General features: G+C 49.2%; 1 protein-coding gene across 8 annotated transcripts in view; it reads right to left on the bottom strand.

Annotated features, from left to right (window-relative positions):
• The window catches only part of CELF5 (CUGBP Elav-like family member 5), a 38,530-nt gene that overhangs the window by 10,452 nt on the left and 10,845 nt on the right, over positions 1–17,233 (bottom strand). For 5 of the 8 annotated variants that reach the window (XR_010425347.1, XM_064637162.1, XM_064637164.1 and 2 more), the window contains exons 3-6: positions 9,843–9,894; positions 2,363–2,491; positions 1,695–1,774; positions 556–702 (exon numbers count right to left, since the gene is read on the bottom strand). Coding sequence is in view for 7 of the 8 variants with exons in the window: in XM_064637162.1 (XP_064493232.1) it covers positions 556–702; positions 1,695–1,774; positions 2,363–2,491; positions 9,843–9,894 (408 nt within the window). In the remaining variant the exon portion in view is untranslated. Of the gene's footprint in view, positions 1–555; positions 703–1,694; positions 1,775–2,362; positions 2,492–9,842; positions 9,895–12,510; positions 17,132–17,233 lie in introns of those variants that run through there. The other 3 variants (XM_064637165.1, XM_064637161.1, XM_064637163.1) reach the window with 3 other exon arrangements.

Here is a 17,233-nt window from a genome sequence, read left to right as displayed (position 1 = left end):
CCACAGTCACACTAGCCAAGTGAGAAAACGCTGGCAGCCAAGGACAGCATTGGGAGGATTAGGGCCCTCTTAAGAATTTCAGCAGAGAAATAAACTTGTGAAGCTGGGCCCAGGGCTCTCGTGGTGCTCCAAAACGAGAGAGAGACACGCATTTGTGCCACTGACCCAGAAGAAGAGTTCACAAGTTGGTATATGTCTGGCAGACATCGCCCAGGAATCATGTCTCTGATCTGTTCTCAAAACAAGACAGAAAGATACTGGGTCATGCTTGACCTATTCCCATACACCTCCACCAGCCTACACCACCATCAGAGAAATCCAGGCTCATTTTGAGGAGGTCCCAGCTCTCCCCTGCCACCCATTCCAGGAGAGAAACGCACAAAGACTGTGCAAGACAAGGCTGCTGACTGGAGAAACTGAAGCCAGGAGCAAGTACCAAGGTGCTGGGAAACTTCCATGCAATTGTTAAGAGACCAGTTTGTGGTCTCCCAGGTACATTGCTGCCCCACAGTCAGGAGGGCAGCCTTTCCCCCCACACACACGCAGGATACTCACAGCCTGCGCATAGGCGCTGTATGGGCTGAACGGCAAGGTGAGAGATGGAGTGAATATCCCCAGCTGCCCCACCATTTGCTGCATACGACGGAGGGTCCTTTCCTTATCTGTGTCAGCAAACTTCACCACTAGACTGGAGGAGGCACCCTAGGCACAGAGAGAGGAGACAGACAGGAGGCAGGAGAGAAGAGGTGTGGGACAGCCAGAGAGTCAGCAGTCAGGCAAGGTAGGATGGGGCAGAACAGGCAGCAGAGTGGGAAGAGGAGCAGAAGAGCAAATATTGGCATGAAAGTGCTCGGGAGCTGCCTGGAACCTGGGCTGTGCCCTTCCCCATCCGTCCGTCCATCCAACCCTTCCCTCTCATGCCCTTCCCCTCACACCCTGAGCCCTGCACAGCTGCATAAGTGGGTGCACACATCCCTGGCTACATTCACCAGGTGATGGTGTGGCCAGGAACACTCAGGTCATTGACAGCCACAAGCACCATCTTTCCACCATCATGAGCTTGGTTCGATAGGCAAAGCAGTTCCTGGCAGCTGGAAATACCCCTGCTGCAGGCAATGCACTGTCCTTCCCATGAGGTGCCCCAGTTCAGGTTAGAGATTGCTTGAGATGAGATCACAACTGCAGCTCCACTCGCACAAGAAGGCACAGCTATGGCTACACAATCCCACATAACACACAAAGCATTCCCACCAGCACCCAGCCCACCCCAGTGGCCTCCTCTACTGCCTAGATAAGAGAAGTCGAGGAGTGTGCTCAGACACTGAAGTCCTGACCACCCATGTGGCTGAATTGTTAGCTTCCACCCTGCTCAGTTTTTAACTACTCCAGGGAGCTGTTTCCAAGACAAATTCATGGCCTTGTTTTGGCTCTCTTTTATTTACCCTTTATAGATGTAAGCGCTGTCACTACCAGTCTGGATGAACATAGCTACAAACATCAGACCAGGAGACAGGATGGTTACTAAGACTAGAGCACGGATGTGCACACACACATCCCCACACACACCTCCCAACCACACCAACTGGAAACTGCAGTTGAACCTGTCATGGTTTTGGAGAGTGTGGGGAGGTCCCTGCAACAGGGTAATGGGACGAGGATTAGGAAGAGGGTAGGTACCCTGGCCTTATACTCACGGGCATTGTCTGGCTGCCATGGAGTGCGTGGATTGCTGCCTGAGCCTCTGTGTGAGATGAGAACTTTACAAAAGCACAGCCTGGAAAGGGACAGAAAGAGCACAGGAGATTGCAGTGACAGGACTGCTGTGAAAGTGCCATCACGCAAGAGACAGTGTCTGTATCTCAGGCAAGGCAAAGGAAAGCCACCCCAAGGAAGCAGGGAACAAAAAGGATGACTCATCCCAAGTCCTCTATCCTGGAAAAAAGAGGAAGGGTCTCAAATTATTACTTCAGTGATGTACTCTATAGATGATGTCACCATCTCCACCCTTGTCCCTGATTACCTCTTCCCCAAAGTCTCTGTGGACTCCTAATTGTGGGTACAAACATTTCAACTTGCAGACCCAGACTGACAGAACAGGCTCACTAGTGATCCTGGTCACTCAGCTATTCATCGTGCTCTGCTTCCCCTCCTTTTCCCTCAGTCTCTGCCCACCTTCCCCAGTCTTTCCTGGCAGCAGATGATTCTTCGTGCCCTGCTCCCTATGCTGGGCTGTGATATGGGTTCCCATAAAGATACAGTGGAGGAATAAGTACCCCAGTGGAAAGGAGGCACAAGCAGTGAGGTTGGTGAGCGCTACCTGCAGAGCAGGGAGAAAGGGCATGACACACAGAGGGGTTCACACCTTTGCTGTTACCATCAGGTCCACGGAGCACCGTACATTCATCAATGACCCCAAATGGTTCAAAGAGCCGGAGCACGTCATCCTCAGACTGCTGCTTATTTAACATGCCCACAAAGAGCTTCCTGTCCCCTAGGGGCAAACACAGAAACATCAACCTTCTATGAGGCTTACAGTCAGTCCAGAGCAGGAGGACAGGGACACTTAAGCACAAAACAGCCTTCTGTTAAAAACATGCCTGGCATGGAAATGATTTGCTGTTGGCTGAAATGCTTCCAGAGGTGAGTATGCAGGGTCCACCCAAGCTCCTTACATGTGCAAAGGTTTCTGTGGCTTCCCCTATCCTACCTTCCCCAACAGAAAACAAAAGATTAATAATTTCCTTTTATTCATTAGCTTTTTCCTTTGAATAATCCAACACAAACGTTAATAAGAAAAACTATCTGGGCAATTATACTGTTGTTGACCAGCATGTGAAATCCAAGAGGTACCTTTGAAAATAGAGCAGACCAACCCAGGCAAGGAATAAATTCCAGGACCTCTGACTTCTGTTTCCTTTTCCTTCTTTCCAGGATCACCATTTCCTCAGCTGCCATGTAACCAAGCATCTTAGTTTCCATTTGTCCTTCCCCACCCCAATCTAACCAGCTGTCTCCTAAGGCCTGGAATAAACCCTGGCATCCTGGGTCCCAACCTGTGTCACCGCAGGATCACCCAAATACCAGACAGTTTGGTGAAGGCCAACTAACATCTCCATGGTCCCTGCTCCCCTCTCCAATGGCATTTTGTACCCGTGTCACACCGGCAGGGAGCTGGAAGGCTGGCCAACTCATCCACAACTTTGAGCTCAGAGTCCTTCTGGGTTCCTCCACAGAAGACAGAAGTGAGGATTATGGTTTTCTTGGGATGGATAAGTGTGGAGGCAAGAAAGGTACAGAGCTCCCCCATCAGTACCCTCAGGGGCTCATCACACTGCCTGGTGCCATCCAGTCAAGCACAAACACAGCATTGGATGGGGCAACATCCTCCACAGATTTGATGTGAACAGCTATTAAAATAGCACAACATTAAAATAACAGCCTAAATACCAGCCCAATCTCCATTTTTGCAAGAAAACAGTTGTGTCAACTACTGAGTTAACTCTCCCCCACATGCATGGGAGACATGACCCATAGGAGCGAATGTGTTGGGATATGGCTTCGGAGGAGCCGTACGAGAGGATTCCTTATTGTTAGTGACAGGATCAGAGGGGCTGGCTGCAAACAAACCAATGCAACGTGATGCACATCAGGGTAAATAGCAAGGAAGCTGCTATCTGTTTGAGAGTGCAGTGACCTGAAAAACAACAGGTCTTGGAGCTACAGCAGCAGAACAGGCTACAGGGGTGGTGGTGTGTATGTATGGCAGGAATGGATGGCACATTACACATTCACACTGCCACCAAAGCTTGCCCTAGCCCCTTCCTTGCTCCCCTTTGGTCAGAGGACAGTTCCTACCCAGGTAAGTAAATAAGCTGCTAAGTACAGATGCACTGGGAAGCACACGCAGGCAGGACCTACATGTGCCATTGGTCCCTGGCAGAAAAGCAGATGGACACATGCAGCATTAACGGACAAGCACGGAGGCTTATGCATGCCTAGGAACACACTTATACACAGACTCAGCCCCAGTAGGTGCCTTCTGAAACAAAATTCCTCAGTAAGCAAGAGGGATGTGCAGACAGACACACTCATCCCCCATGCAGACACCACAGGGAGTCACTTCATCCTGTGGCACCACCCCAGAGAGTCCCAACACAGGCTCACACAGGCACAGCTCTCCTCTAGCACCAGGTGGACATGTGAACACAGGTGCCACTTGTGTCCACCAGAGATGAAGTGTTAGAAGTGCTGTATCCAAGGCTCTTAACCCAGTCCCGAACAGATACTCCTGATTTATATAACTAGAAGTGGCTGAAATATATGGCCTTGTGTATTTTCTAAAGGCCAAATTTCCCAGCTTTCTCACTTTCAGGATTCCCTGGGTAACAAAACCTGTGGGAATTTCATCCCCTTTCATTTTCCTTGCAATTCTTTCTACATTTCTCCCTGCACCTGCATGGCAATGGTTGCATTTGGAGACATTATTTCAGCTGGTCGGGTCCATCCCAATTGGCAATGCCCAATAACGTCCAGCTAAGGCACAGGAGGTAATAAAGTGGGTGCTAGCTCAGAAGTGCGGATGGTTAAACCAGCCAAAAAATAGCACACAGAGGAGGTGAAAAATCTGACTGGAAGCAGAGGGGGGAAAAAAAAAGGGACTGGAGAGGAACATATTTACTGTGAAGAAGAGCATGAAAACTAAAGGAGCAGTAGCTCTGTGCTCTGACTGACATCACCTGGGGCCATATGTGAACCCAGTTTGGCTATGGCAGAGGACACAGGAGCTCTGTAGTGTTCCCCCTTCCTCTGTCCTGAATCTATGTGGCAGCTGCAGCTAGGCCTTATTTCAGATATGTGCACCATGCTGCTGCCTTTGGATTGCAAACACAATGGAAGCTCCTTAAAAGAAACACATCAACAAAGGGGAGAAATTCACTAGGAAATACTTGTACTGACTTCAGGTGCTGTAAAATAACTCTATTCTTTGAACCTGCAAGCAAATAACTGGGCTAAGATTTAATATCCAGAAATGCACTTGATGGTCTTGCCTTTCCCTTCAGGGACCTCAGACTGTTTGGCTGTCTTGGTCAGAGTGGCAAGGGGGAAACTCTAGGTGGGGGAACACACAGCTACATGGACATAATGCTACTTTTGCAACATTGGCCTTTTGCTTCTGGGTCTGATTTTGTGTGAGATTCTTGTGAAAGAACAGTGGGTAGCCAGGGGAGAGTCGGGTAAGTGGTTCCAGTTTTGGCTGAAGACCAGTTCAGTGTAAAGACCTGATGGTTACCGTAGCCACCCAAAGCTTAAGTCTTCACCAAACAACAGTCTAATGGATGCAAAAGGCCACTCCTTTGCAATGAAGGTACTGACCAAAAAGGGACCTTGTCAACTTGCAATCAAATCAACATCAAATCACAAATTACTCATTATTTTCTCCTCCAGAGAGCCCTGAAATTTCCTGGATAATTCTTGTGGTTTCTTCCTCATACCATTTCTTCTGAATCAAAAGCCTTTTTCTATACCCTGCACTTTGGGAAAAGTCCATTGAAACAGTGAATGCTAGTCTCCATTCTTGCAGTTTTACTGCGGGTCTTCTGTTGTTTGACACAGCTCACTAACAGAACCTTTTAGAAGTCCTGTGTTTATGTGGGAATTTCAGCTTTCCTTTCTGAATTAGGAAGAAAAAAAATGCTAGTCTTCCTGGTGATGCAGAACAGCTTAAAACCACGATACCTTAGGGACTCAAGCTATAAAGGCAAATCTAAATACACACACCTATGGGTTCAGAATCTTTTCCGAATGCTCACAACAGCAATATTAGAAGGGACTGAAGTCACTGACAACATAAGAGAAAGATTTCTTCACAGTGAATCATGTTTCTTACAGCCCAATTCCGAAGACTGCACATAGGAAAAAGGTCCAGTCTGTTCCCCTCAGATGCGTCTTTGCAGCAGCTGCGGAACCTGTGCAAGGGCTCTTCTGTTGCTGACCTCTACCTCTTCACATCTTGGAGCCCAAGCCATGATCCGGTGCCCTCTAGCTTCTGTGAGCTTCCAAATAGAACTGCTCCCCCACCAATAACCAGGCTGCCTCATCCCTTCCCAGCCCTTTCACCTGAGCTCTGCTATCATCACGCCCAAAGCGGTCGATCTCAAACCAGCTGGCATTCTCAAGGCACTGTTGCAGGTCATCGGCTCCTTCAGCTCCCCAGCAGGGATTTCTGCAGCACTGGAAGATCTCATCTCACCTACTCAGAACAGCATGCACTCCTCCTGCTGTTTTTCCTTCACTTTCCCTACAGCTCTTGGTTTTCACCCTCTGATTGGCAATTTCCCATGCTGTCCAGCAACCAGAAGAATTGATTCTGATCTCTGACTGTTGAGTTCCCATGGAAACATGCTCTGGGCACAGTCAGCCACCCAGACAGCAGGAGGTGGGCCATCACAGAGCACAGTGCTGATGAAGGTAACTACGGGAACAAGCAAGGAGTTGAGGCCATAAAGTCTGAGAGAGAGAGAAAGAGGATAGAGCACACAAGCACTGGACACCACTCCTCTAAGCCCAGTGGATTCAGGTCATCTGGCCAACAGCAAGGATCAGGGAGAGAGGGGAAGCCCACTAAAGCCATTGGGAATGCAGCAAATCTCCTTGGATATGCAGAGAGCTTCCTTGTCTCTAGGCAGTACTAATGGGCTTGGGCTGGCTGTCATATCACATCACTGCAGCAGAGTGCTCCAGGTCTCACAAGAAGCAGACAAGCTCCTCTACCCCCTCACTCCATCTCCTCCTGGCACTCCCATGCTCACACCACAGGCATAAGGGAAAGAAGGAAAAAGCTGACAATGCCTGCCCCAGAATCACAAGTCCCACTCTGAACTAATACAGGCAGGAACTTTTTACTAGTGAATTACTTCTGCAGTGTACAGTAACACTGAGCATTCAGATACTCCTACACAGCCTCTGCAAGGCTTGGCCAAAACTATCCCTTTGGCATAAAACTTAGCATCTCTTAGACCAGAAGACAAATTCTGGTGCTCTAACTTCATGTACTTAATTGAGGGTGCTTCATTTGAGAAACGTCAGTCCCTGGAGAGTATAAAAGATGTTCCCTTAAAGGATAATGCAGAGCAGAGCTTCACTGATCCATGCACCTATTCCCTTGACAAATTCCTAGTCCAAGCAGTTCTGTCCTGCCCCAAATCTTTCTTTTACCTCCTGCCAGTGTGGGGCTGTTGCTACAGGGAATGGCTCTTCCCATATCTGCCAAGTTGCTTATCCACTTCTCTGACAAGTGGAGCATCATGACAGAAACATTTCAAAAGAGCAACCTGATTCAGACAAACATAGGGTGCTGTCTTGATGCTGCTTCTGCCTCAGGAAAAAAACCAGTTTGTCATGGATCCTGTGGGAGCTGTTTGTTTTTCAGCTCTGCAATGAATAAGTGAGGTACCCAGTCTGCAGAGAGACAGGTGTTCAGACTCCAAAGGCTGCTGCTCTCAACATCCTTGTCCACCAGAAGCAGAGTTGATGTTCTGACATTTGCAATCATTAGAAAATGCAGCACTTTCCATAAGCTTAGAGATTTCAGAGTCCAGTGCCTTGACCAAAAGCTTGCTTCCAAATCAACATCCTGTTTTTTAACCTGTTGGACTGTTTCAGCTCTATTTGACAGAGAAACTGAGGCATCAGAGATGTTATGTCCCAACACTTAATACTAGGTGGCTGTGTACAGAAGAGATGCCAGTAGCAGCCCATCAGCAAAAGACACACTGCAGAAATGACCTCAGCCTAGCAGTAGACACCAGAGGTGCCAGACTTGCACTCACCAAAGACACAAACTTAAGAAAACAAAGCTGCAGCGGTTGGTCATTTCACAGCATGGATTGTCTGTTTGGTCTGGTTTTACTGCTGTTGTGTCAGGACATAACGCAGGGTGGAAAAGGCGAATGTGTGCACCTGCCTGGGAAGGTGTGTGTCAAGGAGGCACACAAGGCCCTGCAGCAGGTCCTGCTGTCTGTCTCTCTGGGCTGGGAGACAGGGCCTGCTATGTGTCTCTCTGGGCTGGGAGGGCTGCTCTGCAGCCATGTCTGACACTGCTACTGGCTCGGAGATGTTGGCACCAGGATGACTGGCAAAGGCTTTTCTAGTCTCCTATGCTTTTTTTTTTTTTAAAGACTCATTAGGAGTAACCTCAGATGTAATAACAGAATTTCTGAATTAGTTAGAAATCTGGGTTGCAAATTTTTAAAATAAATGTGGTAGGGGATGGACTGACCACCTACTAGTTGAATCTAGAGGCAATGTGAGGTGTCAGTGAGTAGTCAGCCCCCTCTACACCCACTGCAGGCATCTCTAAAGAATACTTCATCCACTCCTAACATCATTTTCAACAGTGAAACACCCTGAAGGAATGGTCTCTTTATAGTGTCTATAGCACCGATAAGGACCTTAAACTCAACCCTGAACCAGGGGCTGAAATAAGGTGAGATGAATCTAGTCCTATGTGGTTTAGGAAAGCTATTTTCTTTGGAGGCTTAAGTCACAGTCCTTTCCGAAAGGAGCATGACTATACGTAGCATTCCTGGGATTGTCAATATAGGCCAAGAGAATAAATTTGCCCAGACTTCAGTAAAAGTTATCCCTTGAGTAAATAACCAAAAGTTACATATTCTATTTGGAAAAATGATCTATCTGACCTAAACAATTTTTTTAAAAGGAGGATCACACAACCGTAAATATACACATTCATATAAAATATTATAAAATATATCTCATGTTCCTGACAGTGCAATAATTGAAAGTCACTACAAACTGTTTGGAAATTTAAAACAAAAGCCTTCCAAATCTAAACACCGCATGCAGGACATGCTGCCCCACAACACAAAAAGCACCACACAAATCCTCCCCTTGCCTCTACTAAACTGCTTTCAGGGGCAGCACCAACAGCACAAGGCATGGAGAGGCAGACGTAGAAATGGAGAGAAAAGGAAAAGAAATATATCAGTAAGACAAGGAAGAGCAGAGAAATGAATTAATGGATTAGGAAAGGGCTGGAGTTGTGAACCCTCTCCACCTGGAGAAGGCATTTGAGCTGCTGAGAGCTTCCCATTAAATTAACAGATTCTCTCTTTCCCAGTCTTCCAGCTCTGAACTCATTGTATGCTGCTCTGACCAAGCTGGTCCCCTGCAGGCTGACAGCACCTCCATTTCAGGATCCTTTCCCTTCAGAATTATTTCTCCATCATGTGATCTTTTCTGCAATGGCACTGCAGCCCTGACAATGTGATGGGGGCTGCTGCAGGACCGAGAGTGGGAGGCTGAGACAGTTCAGCAGCAATGGGGGAGGCAGAGGAGTGAGCTGCAGACAGGAGAATCAGCTGTGGAGCAGTGAGCTGAACATGTTGAAAAGCCAGTGCTGCTGCAAGGATCTGGCTTTTATTGGGTTGATCAGGTGTACAAATGAAGAAACCTCTTCCCAACAGCTTACACCCTCCAGGAGCCTCCGTGCCATACACCGAAGTGCAGGTCTGCTTCAGTAACCTCCTGGGACAGGCACTGTCAGGCTAATAGTACCCTCAAAGAGCTGGGAAAGAGAGTGGAGTAGGCAGCCACATTATCACCCTTAGGATTTGGGGTGCTGTCAGCTGCGTGCTGTGTCAAGTTGAAGCTTATCCCTAGGCTCTCCTCCTGCCCCCCTCCCCCCCCAGATCTCTGCCACATACAAACATCTCCTCGTACAGAGTGCAGGTAGAGGAAGGCAGGGTCAGGACTCTCTCTCTTTTCCTGGTCCCTCTCACAAGCACAAAGCCACCAAAGGAGAAACAAGGAGAGATGACAACTACCTCCACGGCTCTCGCTGTCTGCGGGTTTCACTTGAATTGGGCGCGCCATCTGCAATGAAAGAGAAATGCAAAGGGTTAGAGCTTGGCCCATCTGCCCAGCACACGGTGCTGATGGCAGTGGCAACAGGGTGCCCTTTCTGCCTGCTGTGCAGAGTAGGAGCGTGACAGAAGGGAACCAAGACATTGTGATGGCAATCAGTACATCCTCTTGGAGAAAGAACTACTTTTCAAAAAGAAACCTGGCACTTTTCCCTGCTCAGCTGCTTGCCTGAGACAACAGCTCTCCTAGAAACACTCACCATTCATAAACCTCTGCTTCCTAAGATGCGGCAAGTGGCAAAGAAAGGCCTAAGGTGAGACTATGCCTGGAAGCTCTTCCTATGTCTACCCTGACTCAGTGCAGGCATGGCCAGCTCACCTAATTGAGCCACTTACTCTCCTTGCAGAAAAGAAGAAAGACTGCCTCTGACCTTGGCTAGAAGCAGTACAGCAAGCAGGCATGTCATGTTTCCCCTTCCCCAGCCCTCATGCAGATAGAGCTCTGTGCACCAGAACGGCTGTTGAGAAGGGCAGTGATGCTCTCAAGCAACATCTCTGGCCCTCAGGGACAATGCTCAGGTTAAAAGTGGCAAAACTCCTCACACTTGGGTGTGGAGAAGAGCTTTTTACCTCTCTTGCAGCCATTAGTGTCATCAACAATAATCCAACCACAAACAACAAGCCTGAAGGGTAGCTTAGCTCATGTGATATGAGGAGTCTCCAGGTAAGACAGAAGTAGCTGCATTAAGGAACCAATAGCTTCAACTGTCTGATTTGCAAAGTAGGGCAAAACTCTCATCTGCTGGCAGGTCTGCATGTCCTGTGCTGCCCAGAGAGGCGACTGACAAGCTGTAGCCTCCTCCCCAGCTAGCAAGATCCAACTGTGCCAGAATCTCCTCCGAAGAATGGTGCACAGGGCAAATTTCCACATTCACAGCACATCTCACTCCATGTCTCTCAGCATCATTCAGACAGGCTGACAGTGACCGGAATCAGTGACATTCATAATAAAAACCAATCAGAATATCGCAGGTGAGGCCTGCACAAAAGCTGCAGGTCCAGGCATAGTCTGTCCCCTCTCTTAGGAAACACCCCCAGAAAAAACAGCAACAAAACATAAAATGAAATCAAACCATAAAAGTCACCACCTGAAATGTGTTTAGAAGCCAGCATGCAATATGTGGAAGGCTGTTTGTCTCTGAGTGGTGGCTGAGCCAGACTGGCCAGAAAACGGAGGTAGAGCCCACATTTACAACAGCTGGAGGAAATGAGTGAAATAAGTTTGCAGTTCACAGAACAGAGAGGCCAAGCTGCTGCCATGCTACACCTTGATAGGCAGCAGTGCCAACTTCATCTCCCAGGAGGTGCTGCATCATTTAGGGAAGAGGGAGAGGCTGCAGGTCCCTTTTCCCACTCTTCATCAGCTACAAGGATTTGCAGAGCTCCCAATACCCTGCTGCACTGCCATTTGGCCCCAGCACTTGCAGCACTGGCACTCACCAGCCTCCAGGCTGCTGCTCCCCCCAAGAGCTGACAAGGACCTGGCATCTCTTTCATGAGCTGAGTGGGATGTGGGACAGGGATTCAGAAGTATGCAGTCAGAGATTGTTCCACAAAGCCTCCAATTTCCTTGCTGAGAGGCAGAGGCTCCTATCACTGCTCAGGGTCCCTGGCAATATGCCTGCGTGAACTGAGGCTGGCAGTGCTCTGGGAGCAGGTTGAGTAGGAGAGGGTAGGCAGCCCAGATGTGTGCTCGGTGCATAGCCAAGAGGGGCAGCTGGCCATGTCACTCCCCACTGCTCCCACAGCACTGAGAAATAGTTTTGTTTCTACCCAGGATGCAAAACCAGAACTAAACTAAACTGATGGAGAGGGAGACAGAGGGACAGACTCAGATCTCAGCTTCTACAAGGAGCAAAGCCATTTGGGGGTAGGAGGGGCAGAAGGGCTGCTGTAGAAGCCAAGAGCTAGTGGGCACACACATCACCCCCCTCCAGCACCACCCACCCAGGGATGCTGGGGCTGAGGGCAAGGAGTCTAGAAGGATGGGGGGGGGGGGGGGGAGGTGAGGGGGAGGTTAAGCACCTGAGGCTATCTCCCTGTCCCCTCCCCCAACAGGGCTGTCACTCCAGCTCCCAGCACCTAGGATAAAGGAGGTGTTGTCATGGAAACGGTTTTTCACCACATGGAACCTGACATTTGCGGTTGCCATGGAAATCAGCTCTTGGGGGCATTCCCTCTGCTTTGCACAATAGAGACATTTTGATATGATCTCTGGGGAGGGGGCCCCCTCAACCCATCTGTCCATCCCTATCCTTCCCCCCATCTCAGGGACTTCACCCCAGGGCCAACCCCCAAGGTGGTGAGCCCCAGCTGGCCCCACTGAACCTGTGAGTGCACCCCACAGGGCCACAGACCCACAGTGGAGTGACACACTCACAGTAGGGCCAAAACACCATGCAGTGGCAGCAGAGCTGCCCACATCAGCACAGTGATGTGGGTCAGTACCAGTGCAAGTCTGGAAGCAGCATTTGGCACAAGAGGAAGAAGGGCTGCCCAGGGCAAGATCAAGCATGTGTGCTGCCCTGCACCCCACATCTCTGGCCACAGCTCCTCTCTTGCCTACCTGACACAGCACCTTAGGCAGGCACAGGAAGACTCTCCCTCTGCCCATGTCAAACCAAGCTCTCAGTCAAGGGCTGCCCATTTCCAGAGGCCTTGCCAGCTCCAATGACTTTGAGGGACCCCCACCAACATGAGGTTGGGTCTCGGGGCTGATCTTCATCTGTTCTGGAAGATATGGGTAAAGAGAATAAAACAAGATACAAGAAATTTTCCAAATGCTGAGGCTTGGAGAAGAGCAGCAGGATTCTCTGCCTGCTTCTTCCAGAAACAGCAGGTCTCCCAAGTGAGACAGAGGCAGCATGGTCCTCCTTGCAGAGAAGTGGACACCCAGACACTTCCACAAACAGGACACCACCACTTTAATCCTTCTAAGTCGCCTGTTGCCATCAAAGATGAACAAAATATCAAAGGCATCTCAAGCAGAGGGAGCCCACAGCTGCTTAAACTCAACCACACAGGTCTGAAGACCTTGAGATGCATCCCTGTGGGGTCCTAAACTTCGTATACAGGTCTCAGACAAAGAGCTCTGTCCCCTAGAGGAATGCACAGAAAGGATGGTCAAACTTTACCTCTTCCATTTGAGGGAGAAAGCGAGTAACAGGATAGCAAGGGGGTTCTGGGCTTACACAGCAAACTCTGGAAATACAAATTCTTCTGGCCTCCAGTTATCACCTGAGGCTGCACAGTGATCAGAGAACACATCTGAGTAAGAAAGCCATATTTGTACATGTCCAACTGAAGCCAGAATCCAGCAGTCAGGATGTGCCTGCCATAATTCCAAGTGCAGAGCAGATGGACATGCACTGACACACATGCCTTTACCACACAAGAACACAAACATAAGCAAGCAAACATGTGGCATGGAGAACTTGAGCAAATGATTTATGAGCCTGCACCTGCCTTGCTACCTGAGCTTTATTTTACTTGTTAAATCATGCAGCTGAGCATTATTAGTCTTCATTTCCTAAGAATATCACGTTAATATTTAGCACATGCTGTCAGGACACCACAGGCCAAATGTCCCCCACCCCAAGCCCTTCACGCTCACACTTCACGCTCCTCCTTACCCGCTGCTAGCGATAGTCTAAGAGCTGTCTGCTCCACGACCCACTGGACTCAAGAAATCTTCTGGAGCCACATGCAGCAGTGGACACCAGATGGGCAGCACATGGGAGGGGGCAAAGCTCCCATTGTCCCTCTCCAGATTCTCCCTCACATTTGCCCTTCTGGCCGGATACACACCTTCCCTTTCCGAACACAGCTGTCCCTCACTCTGCACACCTCACAGCTCTCAGAGACAATGATTCTCTGCCTGCATTGCTCTCTCTCTCGCAAGCCCCCAGACTTTGTTGGCTTGCTTTCTTGGGAACTACTTTCTTGGTGGGAAGCAACTGGCCAGCTGGATAGAGGCACAAAGCCATCCTGACCTCTGGAGCCTTACGTGCTACAAAGCACAGCAGCTACACGTCCTGCATAGCCCTCAGGGAGCAGTGAAGAGACACCCATGGTAAGGGAGTCACTGCAGCCCAGAGGAGCCTAGAGATTTCTAGGGAAGATGCAAGGGTGACAGGCCTTGCTGGGAAGTGTCTGAATTACGTCCTACCCCATTCCCAGTATCTGCTCAGCATAGAGAAGTGGGGAACAATGCTCTGTTTGGGCTTCCTCCCTGCTTTTGAGGAAATGCTCCCCACCTCTGTAGCACTCTTGGGATCAAAGATCTAAGGAAAAATCCTGGCCCTCCTAAAGTCAGAGGACGCTTTGCTATTTGTTTCACCAAGGTCAAAATGAATGATTTCTCTCACCACACCCCAAAAAAAGACTTCTGGAGGTGAACTAGCTCCCTGTATTTACATCAATGCCCAGCATGAGCTGTCAGTCATCTCAACAATCTGGGAGCCCTGTTCTTCAAGGAGGAACAGTGGCTCCCAGATATCGCTTCCTCAGCTTTCAAACTGCAAAAGCTGGATAGAAGGAAAAAGCCCTCTGGGACAGCAGGGCAAGCCTCTCTATTAATTATGAGTAAGTGATGTAAAATAGCCCCTTAGGTGCAATGCATAGTGTTAAGAGGGTCAGAAGCAAAGACCATGAAACACACAATGCAGGTCTTTTCCTCTGGGATGTCAGGAACCAAAAGGCATCCAAGGCCATTGGCAGAATTAGGTCCTGGGCTCTTACGCTTTGCAAATTGTGGGCTGGTCCTCTTCTGGCCAGTTAAAAATGCCCTGCCTGAAGGATCATAACCACGTCTAGCTGGGCAGAGCACATAAATATAAATGCTAATTTGCTCATTTGGATTCTGTTTCTGATCAGGAATGCAAGCAGGAATGCATTGGTGCCAGTCTCAGTGCTTGAGTATCCTACTTGCATCTTTCCACTGACATCTCAGTGTACCTCAGTTCTATCCAGGAAAACCATCCTTCTCTGAGAAAGAGGACTTGTCTCACACAGGAACACAGGCAACATTAGTACCAAACACTGTTCTGGCACAGCTCTAAAGGCTGCTTATGAATTCACCTCATTCAATCCCATTATGAAGGAAACAAGGATAATCATGAGTATTGTGTTCCAGGTGGAGGAATCGAAGCATGTAGTGATAAAGATTGTGCCGAAAGTCTGTGGCAGAAGCAAGATGTGAAGCCCAGAGTACAAACCACACAGCTCCTGCCTGCATGGCTAGGGCTGTGACTTTTTGCACAAGCAAGGAAGATTGCTGAAGGACCTCACCCAACTGCTTTGCGCCACCAAGAAGAGGACTCATAAGCTCATAACTCCTCTCATAAGTTTCTTTGGGAGGCATTTTCCCTATCCCCAGCACAGTGGGCAAATCAGGCAGAGCAGGGAAGTTATCCCCCATTCCCCACTGAAGCTGAGTGAACTCAGGAATCAATAAGCAGGTATCTGAGCAGCACGAGGGCCACAACACACATGGACTACTGCTTTGCTTCTTGGATTCTCCGCTGCACCATGTTCCTTCTCCTGTAATGCAGTCAGACACCCCTGTCCCCACTGTAGCCAGTTCTGCTCTGGAGGAAGACAAGCAACTTAACACCATGACTCAGAAAGCCTTGGATCACTCTGGTATCTCTAGGGAAGTGACAGCACCATTGCCGTGCAAGAACACCAGACAACCAGCAGGGGGGTCCACCCAACTTGGCAATTCCAGCTCCTATTGTAGAACCAAAGAATCATTTGGGCTGGGAAAAAATCTTTAAAATCAGGTACGTAACTGTGTGGCAGGCACACTTGAGTGCAGTCCCTCATGGCTCCACGATCAGTCAGTCTGTCCTCATGGGGCTCCTTGCTTGATGTTTCAGTGCACAGCAGGGCACTGCATTAAGGAGAACGCTGCATGATCTGTTGCCCTGATCTCTCTCTTGTGATTAGTATCACTGAAAGTCAAAAGAGCTTTTTTAGGTGAGAAGAGGAAAGTGCCAACTTTCTCAAATCCTTTTCTAGAGGTGCTAGGTAAGTTTCCTCAAGAGGCAAGAGGAAGAAAAATCCTGGGCCACATTCAGACAAGTACTCTTCTGTTTTCCAGGGGGCTTTGTAGCAGGGCAGAGAAGAGTAGTATTTGACTCCAAACTTCCTCCTGCTCCTCCCCACTGCTGCAAGAAAGGGCTGACAGAACTGAAAACCCAAAAAACTGCTCCAGCAAGTTCATCAAGACCACAAGAGATCACTCTGGGCTCCGAAAAGCCATGGGCCTGAGGATCCAGGCATGGCTGGGTAGTCAAACCTACAGTCCTGCATCAGCTGCAGAATTTTACTTCAGCAGAGACAGAGACTTGCCCAAGGATGCCCTTGTGACAAGAGTCACTTCCAGCAAGATGGAAAGTGCTTAGCAGGCCTACAAAAAGCAGGGATAAGATGTAGGTGAGATGGGTCACCAAGTTACTATGAGCAAGTGCAAGAAAGTTGCAGAGGGAAAAGCTGGGAGCACTGCCACCCTCAGCTGGCTTCGATCATTTTGCTAGGCTGGTTGGAGAAGACACCCAACACTCACCTTTCCCTGTGCTCATTGGTCCAGCAAGCACGCTCAGGTGCTTCTCCATGCACAAGCTGGAGCCCCATGGACCCCAGCAAACTGGGGAAAGGCAGAGCAAGGGCAGCGAGTGTCTGAGCTAGTGACACAGTGGGTCTGCAGAGGCTGCAAAGGCCTCTTACAGGTGTGCTGGCAGGTTAACAGGCTGCCGTTGCTCTGGACCTGTCATCTGGGGACATCAGCAGCTCCTCAGTGCAGCTGTGCCCCAACTTCTTCTCCCCCATGGAAGGGTAATGGCAGTGGCCAGGAAAGGCATCTCTGTACCATGGCGATGCAGAGGTGGCCAAGCAGGAGGACCCTCTGCCTGCACACAGCGGCTGCACCAGTTCCCTTGGCAACCGTTAACATTAACAGTCTGAGCAGTGCAAAATCTCCAGAAATAAAGACCTGCCATGTGAAAATCCACAGTAAATGGGCCCAAGCCCCAGTGCCACTGAATGAATCTCCTGAGCTATTTCTGGGCTGAACAGCAGAAATTATGGCTGATACTAGATAAGCTGTTTCCTTTTAGGGGTGCTGACAGACCAGAAGAGAGGCCCCAGGCCTGCAGGATCCCCTTGAAGATAGTCAAAACTCATCTGGAGAAGGCCCTCAGTGATCTAACGTAGTTAGCCCTTCTTTGAGTGGGGTCTGACCAGAGATCCCAGAGGTCTCTTCCACCATAAATTACTCTTTGATCCTA

The sequence above is a fragment of the Pseudopipra pipra genome, chromosome 27 (genome assembly GCF_036250125.1).
Source record: "Pseudopipra pipra isolate bDixPip1 chromosome 27, bDixPip1.hap1, whole genome shotgun sequence".
Taxonomy (NCBI): domain Eukaryota; kingdom Metazoa; phylum Chordata; class Aves; order Passeriformes; family Pipridae; genus Pseudopipra; species Pseudopipra pipra.
This window is presented reverse-complemented; position numbering and strand designations above follow the sequence as displayed.